The sequence below is a fragment of the Phallusia mammillata genome, chromosome 4 (assembly GCF_965637545.1).
Source record: "Phallusia mammillata chromosome 4, kaPhaMamm4.hap1.1, whole genome shotgun sequence".
NCBI classification, from domain to species: domain Eukaryota; kingdom Metazoa; phylum Chordata; class Ascidiacea; order Phlebobranchia; family Ascidiidae; genus Phallusia; species Phallusia mammillata.
Window position 1 is genome coordinate 26,637,529 of NC_137255.1, and position 14,171 is coordinate 26,651,699.

At 35.8% G+C, this 14,171-nt stretch overlaps 2 protein-coding genes across 8 annotated transcripts; one reads left to right on the forward strand and one right to left on the reverse strand.

The window, feature by feature from the left end:
• Window positions 1-729: 729 nt before the first annotated feature.
• On the reverse strand, window positions 730-9,677 carry LOC145223704 (NACHT, LRR and PYD domains-containing protein 1-like). The gene is made up of 5 exons (XM_080090098.1): window positions 9,368-9,677; window positions 7,596-9,244; window positions 6,628-6,789; window positions 3,708-3,869; window positions 730-900 (listed from the first exon to the last, which is right to left on the reverse strand). Exons 1-5 carry the CDS (start codon window positions 9,675-9,677, stop codon window positions 730-732), a joined length of 2,454 nt encoding a protein of 817 aa, XP_079946224.1.
• Window positions 9,678-9,706: 29 nt separating this feature from the next.
• LOC145223241 (sterile alpha motif domain-containing protein 3-like) lies at window positions 9,707-13,948 on the forward strand. Of its 7 annotated transcripts, none has more exons than XM_080089625.1 (9): window positions 9,707-10,713; window positions 10,943-11,482; window positions 11,556-11,649; window positions 11,724-11,849; window positions 11,920-12,003; window positions 12,251-12,352; window positions 12,791-12,938; window positions 13,150-13,226; window positions 13,364-13,948. In XM_080089625.1, exons 2-9 carry the CDS (start codon window positions 11,313-11,315, stop codon window positions 13,619-13,621), a joined length of 1,059 nt encoding a protein of 352 aa, XP_079945751.1. In that variant the 5' UTR covers window positions 9,707-10,713; window positions 10,943-11,312; the 3' UTR covers window positions 13,622-13,948. The 7 variants fall into 7 exon arrangements, with proteins under 7 accessions (XP_079945751.1, XP_079945753.1, XP_079945752.1 ...); XM_080089627.1 differs by having other exon boundaries at window positions 11,076-11,482; XM_080089626.1 differs by having other exon boundaries at window positions 11,088-11,482.
• Window positions 13,949-14,171: the final 223 nt, after the last annotated feature.

Below are 14,171 nucleotides of genomic sequence, written 5' to 3' on the forward strand. Positions count from 1 at the left end.
CCGAAAATAAATCTGAACCCACAGACTAAATCTTAACGTTTCATCCGATATAATGTTCACGATACTGAGCGCTGACAATGAGAAGTAAAAAATGCACAGAAAACAGGTTAATATGCGTAACATTAAAACTCTGTATATGCGAGTCACAAGATTTTGACTCAGTAATATTAAAAAGTCCAACATTAAAACGAAAGTTTCAAAACATACAGGAATTAAATACAGTTTTGAAAAACAAATCACAGCCATTAAAAACACAACGTATTTGGTGAAACTTGGAAATCAAATAGATTTACAACATTTCAGTTTTCATAACGAAATATCAAACACATACAAGCACAGGAAAACATTCACATAATTTAAGTAACGTTTACATTGGAAGGTTCCATAATAAATGAACACGTCACAACAAAATGGTCAGAATGTGCGGAAAATACAAAATAAATATGAAATTGGTCAGACTAAGTCAAACAATAATCGGAAAATGATATTATGATTCAATGCTTTTAAAAGAAATTTAATAGTAAGCACCAAAGTAAGCACCAAAGTAAGCATTCAGCTTATCATTTATTGGCTCACATGCTTTTACAATGTAAGCATTTCTTTGCGTTTAAGCGTCATGTCCTGCATAACCACGTTCGGCGCCTATGTTTATTAAGCACAGAATCAGAGTTGGTAATCAATGCAACATTCAAGATTTTTGTTTGGGTTTGTTTATGTTTTAAAAAGTTTTTACAATTTGAACACAACTGTTCCTCGCGACTTTGATGCGATGAGATTCTTCCCTGCTTCAGTGAAGTTGTTTCCCCAAACAAACAAATAGCTGATGTTGTGAACACATCGAGCCAATGACTCAGCACTTTCATCTGTCAGATTGTTGTCCGACAGATTAAGAAATTCCATCTAAATAAACAACTGCTAAGTGAATTCAATCAGTATGATTCATGTATTTTTACGGGACCAATTAAAAATTTATGATGTCAGGTAATCGTACGTAACAACATGATAACAGGACATTAAAACAAATAATCACAAAATGTATTTTATTTGATATTCAAACTAAGTTAGGTAATATTCCGCAGAATATAATGGTACGTCGTTTCAATTAACATAATAATTTTCGGTTGTTTATTGTTGACATCAACAAATCCAGCTGCATTATCTTATAAATGTTGTGCTTTGCCTTCCATTCTTTATAAACTTTTTTCCCGTTTTTCTTCAGCTTATATCGTATCTGACACTTGGTGACGCCGTGCATACGTTTGTGAACTGCATTTGTGACATAGGTTGGGTTTAAGCTTCAGGTTTTACTTTGACCATTGGGCTGAAATGCAAGTGTTTTGTTCCAACACAATGTTTCAAACAAAGTCGGAAAATAATTGACTGCAAATTGAAAAAATTTACATTTTTTGCGTGTTCCGATTTTTCCCACAGAAATGTTTCGTTTCACTGTGCCACTGTCCACGTGACAAGTTTTAAACTGCGTCACAGGTTTCTGGGACCAACCAAAATCCTAAATCCGAATTTAATCAATTTGCTGGAGGAAAAAAGTACACACAATATCTCTTTGTAAAATGAAGTTTAGTAGAGCCTGAGTTAAATGAATATAAATAGTTAGTCATTAAGGCCTATCCTGTCCGCGCAATGCGTTTGAGGACATCTGTAGTCGAATGCATAGATTTAGTATTTTTATACCGTACTTTAAAGTGTGCTGAGCAATGTGGAAAAGTTTGTTTAGTTGCAATACTGAAAACCGGTGCTTCTTATGTGAATGGTTATTGTGTTTACAAGTTCCAGTTCTTGCATTTGTGTTACGCTTAAAAGAAATGCGAATATTATTAGGCAATCATTGGCTTACAAAATAATTATCGCTTTCACTTTGTCCGATGTACTGCTGGTGTAAGAATTGTTTTTGTGCCGGGTGTTGTACACAGTATAGTTTGGGAAAAGGGATTAGGTCTTTTAGGAGAAGATATAACCGTTTTGAGTTTATTAAACACGACCCGACCGTATTATGTACTACCGGGTTTAAATTTATTAGAGCCGATTGCAATTAATAAGTAATAAACGGAAAATGAACTTGCAGCTTTGGGTCATGCGTAAGTTGTTTCCTTGATTCATTTCGTGTTGATGCAATGAGACGATGTGGGGTAAATAAATTCATTTACAAACGTATGAGACCAGCTCACAAAAAAATGGATAAAAGCTTTTAGATTCCAACCTAAAATAGGAAAAAAATGTGTGTTAACGATATGGTGAATTTTGTTTTCAAATAGTGTTAAGCGTTTTTAATGTAAAAATAAAGTAGTGAGTAAAGGACTGCTTGGTTTGAGATGTTACGTTTTGTTTATAAGCCATTGAAACAAAATTCACCATATCGTTAACACACATTTTTTTCCTATTTTAGGCACACCAGTTTATTGTTCCCCCTGATGCATTCAGGATATATTTACTATTGCTGGATTGCCTCACATACAGTTTTTCAAGGGCAGTATGCTACAACACAGACAAGATTAAAGCATTGTCAGATTTTGCGCTAACAATCGCTTTTCGTTTATTACATAAAGAAGCATTGCTCGGCTTTAGGTGGTCCATTTGAGGTCAATTTGCGAACGTTCATTTGACGAGCGCAGGTATAAGAAGTTGTGAAAGCAAAATGAAATTGGAGGAATCTAAGCTTGGCCCTAACATGGCAGTCGCTGGTATGAGGAGTTGCAAATCAAACAAAGTACGAGAAAAACTCAATGGTTACACAAACTTAGTTTGTTTGCATAAATAGTGAAGTCCGTTAATCACGCCAAATAGCAGGGCAAAACCAGTTATTGGCAATAAATTAAACGATAATGCCTTCCACTAAACGGACCTTTTTACAGTAAAATTGGAAACAATTTAATTGCCATCTCCTAGCTTAGTTCCGTTTAACACTCACGCTCAACTGAAAAAAATCAAAAGAATAGCTAAAACAACGTAAGAGCTGCTACATGACATTGTATAGCATTTGTCACAGTGTAAAATAAAGCAAAATGCTCCAATGAGGAGAGTAAACTTGTGGAGCAGTGTTCATAGGTTGTTTTTAACAAGCTCCGCATGCAGTGATAAGATATTGCTCTTTTTTATCGTTAATTAGTATAATAAATGTACTAAATGCTAGAACAAAGTTTTAACAAGATTTACGCTTGTTAAATGTACTGGATTGCATCCCGTTTGCAATTTAATGGAGCCTGAAGTAAGATGTCATAAACGACACTTGCGCACTGGCGAACGCGAAGAACACTCAACTAATGCAGTTTTTTTTTTATTAAAGTCGCTGTTTTTTGTTTTGTTCGTTTGATGCATGTTTTGATTTAAACGTGAAACGAAAGAAACAAAAAGTGAAGTGACTACTTGATTTGTAATGTTATGTTTATCCGTCATCGGGAAATACAAACGCGATCTTTATAGTGTGAAGTTTTTTTTGCAGTTTTGACAAATAAATTGAAAGGAGACAAAATGTACCTCTGATAACGATTAAAAGTCTTTTTCAATGTAAGCATTGTAGAAGATTATGATAATGCTGTTATGATTGGAAATACAATTAATGTTTATTTCGATTTTAACATTTGAGGCGAATCCTATATGGTATCAAAGTACTTTGACCCAGATATTCACTGAAGATGGCAAACTAAATATTCTACATAATTGTCCACGTGCTTTCAATAAAAAAATCTTACAGGTTTTTCCAGTTGCAGTGCAAAATCGCTGAGTTGTCCCACTCCTTCGCTTTCGATCTCGCATCCCCGCAGCTCAAGATCGACGATATTGTGAAGACAACGAGCCAAAGAAGATAAACCCAGATCACCGATTTTGTTGCTGGAAAGGTCGAAGCTCTTCAGCTGATGTTAAAGCAAATTAACACATGTCAATTAGTAACAAACCAGAGATGAGAAATCAACAATGTGACGTTTGTTAGATTAATGCAGGTTAAGTTAATAAATATTTCTGTAAACCAAGGGTGGGTAATTAATATTGGAAAAGAGCCACTCATAAAAACTGACTTATGTTGAAGGACCGAACCAACAAGAACTCAATTCTGCTCAGAAATAATTTTCACCATTGGTTGCAACATTACGCTGAAATGCCAAAACCCGAAACTTTAATTTAATTTGGCCCATCAAATTCAAGTTTAATATCTCCAGTTTGTAAAAATCAGACTATAAATGTGGTTTTCCTCCTATACCCGCAGTATTGTTTTGGACACAAAATGGCTCTATAGCAGTGCTTTTCAACCGGGTGTATTGTACACCCCAGGGTGTACCATAATTTTTAAAGGGTGTACCACTTTGATGGGGTGTACTGGGGTGTACCAGATACAAAATAAAATATACCCATGACTAGGTATCACAATAGGCAGGTTTCAGTTTAACAGACTGACTGGAGTGTACAATATATGGCACAACATGCGTATCAATTAGTGTACGTAGATTTTGAGATACAAAACTCTATTTGTGACGTCATAGTTTAACATTTCATTTCATAATCGATGTTAATGGTAGTTCATTTTGAAGTAGAAAGTGGATTATGGCTTGTTGGTATTTTGCTCATCATTATTTCTGTTAGGACCACAGAATCAGTGTGTTACAGGGTTGAACATTTTTTTCACTGGGGTGTACAAATTTTGAGTGAACGTTGAAAGGGTGTACCGCTTCAAAAAAGGTTGACAAGCACTGCTCTATAGGCTTTATCACGCAACAATGGGTTGGACAACTTGTGTTTTATATAGACTTTGACCAGCATCACATTTAGCTTTTCGCTTACGCATGTGAGTCACTACGCAAATATACATAAAAATAGGCAAACAATGGCAGTCTTTCGAAAATAAAAGCAACACTACCATATTTCATGCACATCACAAATACGCCATCTATTGTTTCTTATTTAAATTACTTGACCTCACGCGGGCGAAACAGGTACAGTCAACGGACCGGACGTGGCCCGCGGGCCGTAAAATGCCCAGGCCTGCTGTAAATACTGATGCTGAGTTTCCAGATTCGTACAGGTTCATGCTTTTGCATATGTTAACCACTTGAAAGCTTACCCGAATTGTAAGACAAGCATTAGAACAAATAAAATAACATCACAATGGTGGACACTTGGGTCATTGCATTTTTGTTGCGAAATTACGTTTGTTTGGGACTTTTGTTTCTAATATTTCTGACAAGGAATGTGCTAATTTTCTGGACCAGTTTCGAGTAGCTATTTTACGTAAATTTTGAACAGGAGTTTTGTAATGTTACATGCAACGTCATGTCGCACATGTTGTTTTATAATCATGTGAGCAGCGAAGAGTTAACATCAATAAACGTCGAAATTTGGGACGTCGAAATTTATTCTTAAATAAAAATCTGCTGAAAGAGCAATATTTGTTAAACAGGTTACTTTATGGAACACATATCATATAATTAAACTAAAATCAATCGAATTGTGGTGAATCTTTTTTAACATCTCGACGGACACCAGGGGGCAGCATGCGCGAAAACAAATATTCATGTCATAACACGCCAGAGGCAACCGCTTAAATGCACAAGTAGATAAGGAAGCACCGTACCATTACGCATAACAATGCAACTCGCGTGCATCGTTTACATTTTTACTTTATGTGGTGACACAGTTTAACTAAGGGGCAGAAACTAAAAGTTCAAATATTTCTTTTATTTAATGCTGTTTCGAATATTTTGTTTTCTGCAATAATGTTTATTTTCCAATCGCCTGTCCTCATAAATAAAACCACCCCGTACACCAAGTACACCAGACCCATCCCCGGTAAAGTTTTTTTGGGGCTATTACTCTCCGATCACGCCTGGGAGTTGAACAGGCCCTGCACGCTGAGCCTACCTTTGAAAGAAGTAAGTATTGGGCCAAGAAAGTCACTCCAGTATTGCTCTAAATGTGTTTGCAGCCTTGTGGATATTTGTGGGTTGATCCCTTATTGCATTTATGTCGATGTGATCAAACAATGAAGGGTAAATAAACTAACTTTTTAGTTACATGTGTTTAGGCCAGCCGTGAAAAGTGGGTAGGTGAAATTGAAATGAGAAAAACGTGTCAACACAAGAAAATAAGTATGCTCAGAAAATAAGAATGGGAAACATGAATGTTTTTTGAGTACTGAACAGTTTAATGAAAACGTAAATATAGGAAGTATCTGTCACAGTAGTGTGCAACTGTTGACTGTGGTCGAAATGTTAGCTTAATTACACTACGTTTCCATGTCCACTTGCGCACATAGCCTGAAAACATGACCTGTTCATTTACTTGGCCCCAACGAACAGGCGCAAAACCGCTCGCGTTTCCATGTCCGTTTTAGAGGCTATTTGATAAAATCTGTTAATTTCACAGCAATAAACATTTGTGTCGCGTTATTATAGTACAACTTAAAAGGCAAAGAGTTTGAATAATCATATTGCTGGGTTACAGCAGTGTTATCCAACCTTACTTGGTTTATGGATATCTAAACAAGACCAAAAACCATGCGACACCCAAGTGGCTAATTCACAACCGTATGTAATAAAAGTATTATCACCCACGCATTCACTCAAAAGTGTAACTAAAAGTTTCTTGTAATTTTTCACATACATAGGATAAGTTACTTACAGGCGTTTTCAGTTGCAGTACAGAATCGCAGAGTTGTCTGATTCCTTCACTTCCTATGTCGCATCCTCGCAGCACCAGGTTTTCGATTTTGTAAAGGCAACGGGACAACGAAGAAGCAGCCAGATCACCGATCTTGTTGTGGGAGAGGTCGAGTTCCTTCAGCTAATGTTGTATTAAAACAAGCACATGTTGACACATAACAAAGCAGACATAGAAACATCATGCATATCACTGTGGCCGGTTCCGACCTTCAAACAATAGATGCTTACATTTATCTTTCAAATAATTTGAAACGTGGTTAACAAGTCATAGCTAACATTCTTTTAGGCAGCGCGCATAGTTTAAACAAAACGCATTACCACAAGTCAAAACTTGCATGCGCATCTTTTATGCAATATAGGTCGACATTTTATGTCGTTGAACAAAAAAACATCGTAAAACCTGGAAGCAGAATTTTTCGTTACTAATTGCAATTTATTTTGTGTTTTGATGGCAACATAAGCTGTCCATAAGGTTATGCATTACACACAAAATAATTTGACCTACTCATTAAAATTAAGGATGAGAATCATATTATTTACATGTCAAAGTACTAAGTAGTTTTGCTTTGAAACATGTCATTTACTGACGATGGCAATTGTTGGTATTAAGTAGCGCAAACTGACAGGAAAAAAAAAACGTTTTAATGTTTAAAAAATACTGCAAACAAATCGTAACACAGTAACCTGTGACGTCACACATCTTGATTTTCGTCACAACAGAACGAACAATTAGTGATATTACCTCATGAGCAATTGCGGTAAGTTGTGTTACTTTCAGTAATTATTTACAAGTACTTTTTGTTTAACCATTACAATTAACTAGATGTTTATATTCATAATGTTTGAACAAAATCATGTTGGTAACTTTAACATTCTCCTCATGAGAACATTGGTCTTCATAAGCCCAACTTATAACCACAGTAATACCGGGTTGGCTCTGTGTTGAAGCACGATGGAAAGGTTTTCGACGTCGTCAGGATAAAGAGATGAACTACTGAGGTAGAGTAGATCAGGAAGTTTGAGTCTATCAGGAAGTAGAGAAGCAGCAGCCGAAGCAATATCTGGATCATTTGACTCATGAGCCCAGCTACACACTCGCTTTATCCGTGTTGAGCTCATTCCAGTCAAGAATTTGTTCAGACAGATCTTCTTGAGTGACCAATCTTCAATGGAACTTGCAGCGACAAGGTTTTCGAGTCTATAAAAAACCGAAGAATCGCAGATTCCGAATACAAACTTGGAAACAACTTCCCATTTATCGTCAGTTAGTTGTTTCAGATGCTTTTTAAATTCCTTCAAGGGCATGATCACCATCAAGTACAAAGCTGCGAAAAACTCCTGCCAGGTGAGGTGAGAAAAGTATCTTACTTTGTGTCCTTCAAATATTGTCAGCTTGAAATTCACTTGCTTCGTTACTGATGTGGTAAGGAAGGCGTCGGCTGCGGAAGATTTAATTCCAGCTTTTTTAAAGACCTTGTCTTTAAATACCAACTTGCCCTCAAGAAATGCATCCCAGGCCATTTTGGCCAGTTTGTCCAATTCTAACTCTTGATCTTTTAAATGATCTGTTGTTACGTATTGACTACAAGTGAAAGACAAGACTCTTGTGAGTGAAACAAACTGAATATATCCATCATAATTCATGAGGTAATTGATAGTCAATATGAAATTGACAGGAACATAACAGTATGCAAATACATTAGGATTTTGGGTCAGTTTTTGATGAATTCTATTATATTTTTCGCCACATAGCTGACGACCGAGTTCATTTTGTGATGTTGGAGTTAAACCAAGTATCTGAACAATAAACGTAGGTCGGTATGATGGAGGGAGCTTGTATAGTTGAGCTGGTCGTGATGTAAAAATCTTTCGAGCACGTGGAAGCAAGTTTCCTCCCGCTAAATGCTTCAAGTAACTTTCTGCAGAATGTTTTCCGTGTAATAGTGGCTTTGAAACCGAACTGGAAAATGATTTGAACGCTGCCTCATCTAAACCATCGAAAATGATCAAAACATGGGGATCGCTGCAAATGGCAGCGAGTATATTTGTTGCCTCATCAGGTGTACAGATCCAATCTGACAACATGGTGGAGATTAGAAACTGAAGGAGTGTCATCTCACCCTTGAATTTAAGAAACCTTATCGCTATGAAAAAGATAAACGATACTCTTCCGCACAATTGTCCACGTAAAGCTTGCTTTGTCCACTTTTTAGCTGATGTTGTTTTTCCTATTCCAGCTTGTCCAACTACACCAACTACATTTCCATGTTTTTCGATGTAGTATTGTTTTGCTTCCCTTTCATGCGCTTTGAACTTCTTCTCCGCCTCTTGTTGTGCAGTTTGTTTTGCACGATCAAACATTTCTTCACCGGTAATGTCACTTTCTGGTATTGTGTAAAGTTCCTCTCTGCGGTGATAATGACCTTCTGCTAGAAACTCGTCTCTAATTTGTTGTGGTTTGTTGATTATGACAACTGGGACTGGTTCTATTGCTTGTTCTAAAAACTCGGCTAGTGTCGATTCTTCACTGGCGATGGCTTTGACTTCTCTCTTTAGTTGAGATTTTAGTTGTTCACCTAAACAAGATAAATTCTGTAAAACACTAATAACACCACGTCAGTTTAAATTACGGTATTTTATTCTGTAGTAAATTTACTAATTTTGTATTTTAATTATTACCAAACAAAACCTGTCCTCACATTTTTTATTTTCAGTGACTTGTGTTGTTTGCTGATTTTCATTTGGTAAAGCGTGGGCTGCTGTAGATTGACTTGTCTCTATTCTAGGTTGTGCTGTTGTAGGACCGCGGGTTTCTGGTTCTGCATCCAGTGATGAAGTCGACTGACTGCGACATGCATGTAGGTGATGAGATGTGGACGGGGTTTCATCAAATGATTTTGGCGAGGTTTCTATCTCCAAACCAACTGGTGCAGGTGATTGTGTTGAAGTGTGAGGTGGTTCGTGTATATGCTGAACCGTTTGTTGTTGTTGTACACTGTTAATTCGCATCCACCCTTTTCGCGATTTTTATCCACCTGTTTTCCTAAAACGTGGAAAGAAACAACCGTAAAGCGGACCAAGGTAAACAAGTACCATGCTATGTTTCTTAGCATGGAAGATCCCATGCTTACAACTATGGTTAGGGTTGTAATATACATGCTGTGACAACTTTCCATCGTTTTGGTCAAAAAAAACTAACCATAAAGGTAGGTTTTACTCATGACTTTGCAAGGATAAATTGTCGTCATTTTGTGGTTTTGGTATTGATCAAATCTTAAAACAAATTTTTCAAATTGGCTTCCGCCCATTTAGCACTACTGTTTCCATGATAAGAGAAAACACATCGACACACGGGCACTAAAACAACGGAGGGGAAATAGTTGCGATGGTTAAAACGTTATAAAGCGCAAGAGTGAAAGGCACGATTGGTAGCTGGCTGAACGCACTGCAGCTTCAAGCGTTTTTCGTGATTAGGGTTCACAAGAAAGTGTGGACGACTTTGAATCGACACAAATTAATACAAACAGCCTGTTTTTTGCGGTCATACACTATCAACCGGACAAAGGGTTTTGAACGCAAGGTTTTATTTATAACGTGGATGTTGTTTATGTTTACAAAACTCGCCTGTTTACAAACGCGTGGAAACCCAGCAAGCGGCAAGGTGAAATTTCGTTTTTTTGTTTGTGCAGGTTTAGTCCCGTTTTGCGATTCTTGCGGTTGATCAATACCATATAAATTGTAGAAAAGAGTATTTAAGCCCACAAAAATAGTTGTGGTGTAAACGTTTCAAATTGTATTGAGAAATCTTAAGTTGCCTTCAAAAGTAAGATGATTTAACCTGCATGTGAAGAGCGTTTTGACAGAAAAGAATGAAACATTAACATAAGAATGGTTTAATACTTGTATTATTTACCTTTTAGTGAAAGAAACAATAACAAGTAACTTTGGTTTTCAAAATGATTTTTATGACAAGCTCCCGGATGTAGGTTCAGTCCTCTGCACGTGCTTGCTTTGCGAAATCAGCAAAGTGTGCCCCGGTAAAGAGGTGAGTTTGCTGTTCGGAAGGATTGGTTATCGTGAAGTTAAATGTTTTTCAGTTATACGATATGTTGTGTGTGGAATTTTTTAATGGTATCTGTCCAGACTTACTTTTAATGTAATGTTGTTAAGATTACAACCCAAAAAATGTTATTTAAAATGGGGAAGAGAAGTTTTATTATCTTAATGGTATGTACCCTCTTTGCCTTTGTGTAATTAATTGAGAAAGTGTGTAGTGTTTTGCAGATGTAAAGGACATGGAATTCAAGTATCACGTAACTTATAAATACAAAAAACTAATGGTCAGCGTGACAGACAAAGAATGTTTATTTGACAAACTATTAAGTACATTTAATCTTAATAAAGCAGTGTATGTTCAAGTGTACGACAAGGATTTCGAGGACTGGCATGAAGTCATAGATGCTAAAAGTTTACCTGATAATGCAAAATTGCTACTTCAAGAATCAGGTAAACACACAGTCTTAGTTTATGCCATGATAAAAATTATCTCTAGTGTAAACAACTAAACAAAGATATTAAATATTTGGATATTGTACAGAAGGTGATACTGGTACCAAGAGTGACGCTGCATCCAGTAGTAGTGATATGAATCATGTTCAACTTGAAGATAAAGAGTTGACATGGGTTGCAAAACTTAAGTTGCCTCCACTACCATTGCACATAAAAAATGTGATTGATGAAGGCAAACCACTTACAAAAGCAGTGAGAAACAAGATTGTACAAATCCTGTTTGATACCTTAAGTGCCAATGACATGTAGGTATTTGACATGTTGTCGTTGTAGCAATGAAAAATTATTTCAATAATTGTTTTTTTTTTGCTGTTCTAGATATGTCCCCTCCCCACTCAAATACATATCAATTTGTTTGGACCTTGTAAAGGGATATCCCTCACTTGCAGACAACAATTCAGCAAATCCAATTGTAAGGTTTATTTGTACTATATATAATGTTTTTTGCACTCCTTTGAAAGTTTGGTAAAGTATCTTATGTAACAGGAGTCTTGGGTTGAGTTATTAAAGCAGAGATTCTGTTACATGAGGCAGGGGCTCTTGGACAATGCAAAGCTTATAAAAGTGAAAGAAAAGTATGACAGAAAAGTATGGAAACTTTTAAAAAGAGAGGTATATTCGTAATAAATAGAGGTATACTAATAAGGTTAACGTTTACTGAGCAAAATATTTGTATTTGTAGAACACTATATTGCTGCAAGATGACATTTTCATGCCCAAAAAGCAAACAATATTGGGATTTAATGTGAATTATGAGGGCAGCTCTGTAAGTTATATAGAAGGCTTGTTTGGTTTGATTTTTTGGGATTTAGCCTTGTTGTATATAAGCTGCAGTGCACATAGCACCTATTCCCAACTAGTAAAAAATCAAAAGTAATCAGATTTAGCCCATACAATTAGTTTTGATTAAGTGCAGTAGGAATTTTACTTAACAAAATATACCATAATATTTAAACATTTATGATTTAAACACATATTGCAAATATCTAGGCAAATTAGTTTGTATTTTGTAGAATGATCAGGCTGCCACATTACAGAAAATTAGGAATTGGCTCAGAAACGAAAGTGTCAGCTCTTGTTTGATAAAGTTTCCATCACTACATGAGGAAAAAATGGTGAGCAGAATTAGTTGTTAGGTATGGTGCCAGCAGTATGGTTTATGTAATATTAAGGCAAGTTTACGGTTAACAGTTGTTGTATTTTCAATATATTAAGGATGACTTACAGTTTTACACAGAACAAGTTACAAACGATAGTAAAAAATGTTAACCATGATGTTTATCCGGTTATTAAGACAAGGGTGATATACTCAAACCAGAAAAGCATTTCATATTTGGGTCTCTGGTGTAATTACAAGTTGCATCAAACTTAAATAGTTGCATCAATGACATAAGTTAGTACCAAACATGTATTATATATATATAAATATATATACTTTTTTTAAGGATGTTTAAAGGGATTTAGATTTTCCTTTAGACTTAACGTTTCACTTTAAACATCATTAGATGTTAGTGACTGTTTTTGACAAGCACAATAACAAACTGCATTTGTAGTTGCTTCAAGAAATGGAAGTCTTAACAGGAAATTCAGTTTTACAATCTTTCAATGATGTGGCTAAATCTTCAATTATTCCCAAACTGATGAAATTGGAAAATATGTGTAATATTCCAGAGGAAATATTGATGTTTAAATGTTCAAATGGTATGTAAAGTATTTTAGGGATAATATTTTGTTTGGTATTTTGGCCATAATGTTTATAAATTATAAGGCCAGTGTAAAACTGCTTTTTCATGTCATTTACTTATGCAAACATGCAAAATACATTGAATTATTCTCACCTACATTATAAACATGTACGTGTTCTTTTTAACCTTAAAGTCAGACTTGGATTTTTGATACCAACTTTTGCCAGGGCTGGTGGACATCGCATTCAAGGCTTTACCAACGGTTTTTGAAGAATTGTATGGGGACTTCATTGTTTTTAGGCAGGTAAGATTATAAATTATTACAGCAGTGGTGCATGTGAATTTGTTGCAAATTATTATTTGTTTCAGCACATATAAATACGTAAAAATGTTATAAATTAGATTTTGGTAATCAGTATTGTAATTTTTTGTTTGTTTCAGGGCAGTGACATTCCCAACAGCATTTTCCCGTGCCTCTTTCTAAAACAGTCACAGATTTTCCTCTTTGCTGAGAAAAACCTACTGTACAAGTGTAATAATGTGGTACATGGTGTTGCAGGACTCCTTGCATGTTATTGGATTTTTAACATACAGTTCCCGAAATCATGTGAGAAAACCCTACAGTTGCTATGTTACTTAGTTGGGTTGACAGTTGATATTTGTGCACCTGTAAAAAAAGTTATTGGTGTGTTGCAGTAAAATGAACTCTTAGCTGTATTAGATGGTTGTTAATTTGGTGATAATATTAGGTTTAAAGGATGCTAAACCACCAACAACACATGTAGTAGTTAACACCACATTGTTCATGGTGCATGGTTTTATTATGTGTTATTTTTGTGAAACATCATGTTTTTCTGTCTTAGTCATTTTTACATGTGATAAGCACCACGATTACTGGGTTTAGTGTTTTTTTACATTAAATGCATGCCTCTTTCCAAATAAGTTGTGCTAAACTGCGGTGATTGTATATTGTTGTTTGCTTTTGCCGTGACTGTTTTTGCCAAAGGCAATAAACTTGCAAATTGATTCGTGTAATTCTCTACCTGTAACATGGATATAGAACATGTATGAGGGTGGTATTTTAGCAGGAATATGGTTGGAAATCAGGGACCACCCGTATAGTTGTGTCTGGGGTGGAGATTACCATCTAACCTTAGGGATGGAAAACAAGGACCACCTTTATACGTGGAATGGGCACTAGTTTTTCATTTACAGTGTATGGAGTGGAAATGTTGGTGAAATTCTACTG

Excerpts from the sequence above, each read along its gene's own strand:
- LOC145223704 (XM_080090098.1), bottom strand. The coding sequence starts at position 9,677 with ATGCGAATTAACAGTGTACAACAACAACAAACGGTTCAGCATATACAC. Across the intron at positions 9,245-9,367 it reads AGTCACTGAAAATAAAAAAT|GTGAACAACTAAAATCTCAA; the intron begins GTGAGGACAGGT and ends TATCTTGTTTAG. Across the intron at positions 901-3,707 it reads CACTGCAACTGGAAAAACCT|ATGGAATTTCTTAATCTGTC; the intron begins GTAAGATTTTTT and ends TTGTTTATTTAG.
- LOC145223241 (XM_080089625.1), top strand. The coding sequence starts at position 11,313 with ATGAATCATGTTCAACTTGAAGATAAAGAGTTGACATGGGTTGCAAAA. Across the intron at positions 11,650-11,723 it reads ACAATTCAGCAAATCCAATT|GAGTCTTGGGTTGAGTTATT; the intron begins GTAAGGTTTATT and ends CTTATGTAACAG. Across the intron at positions 12,939-13,149 it reads GATGTTTAAATGTTCAAATG|GGCTGGTGGACATCGCATTC; the intron begins GTATGTAAAGTA and ends AACTTTTGCCAG.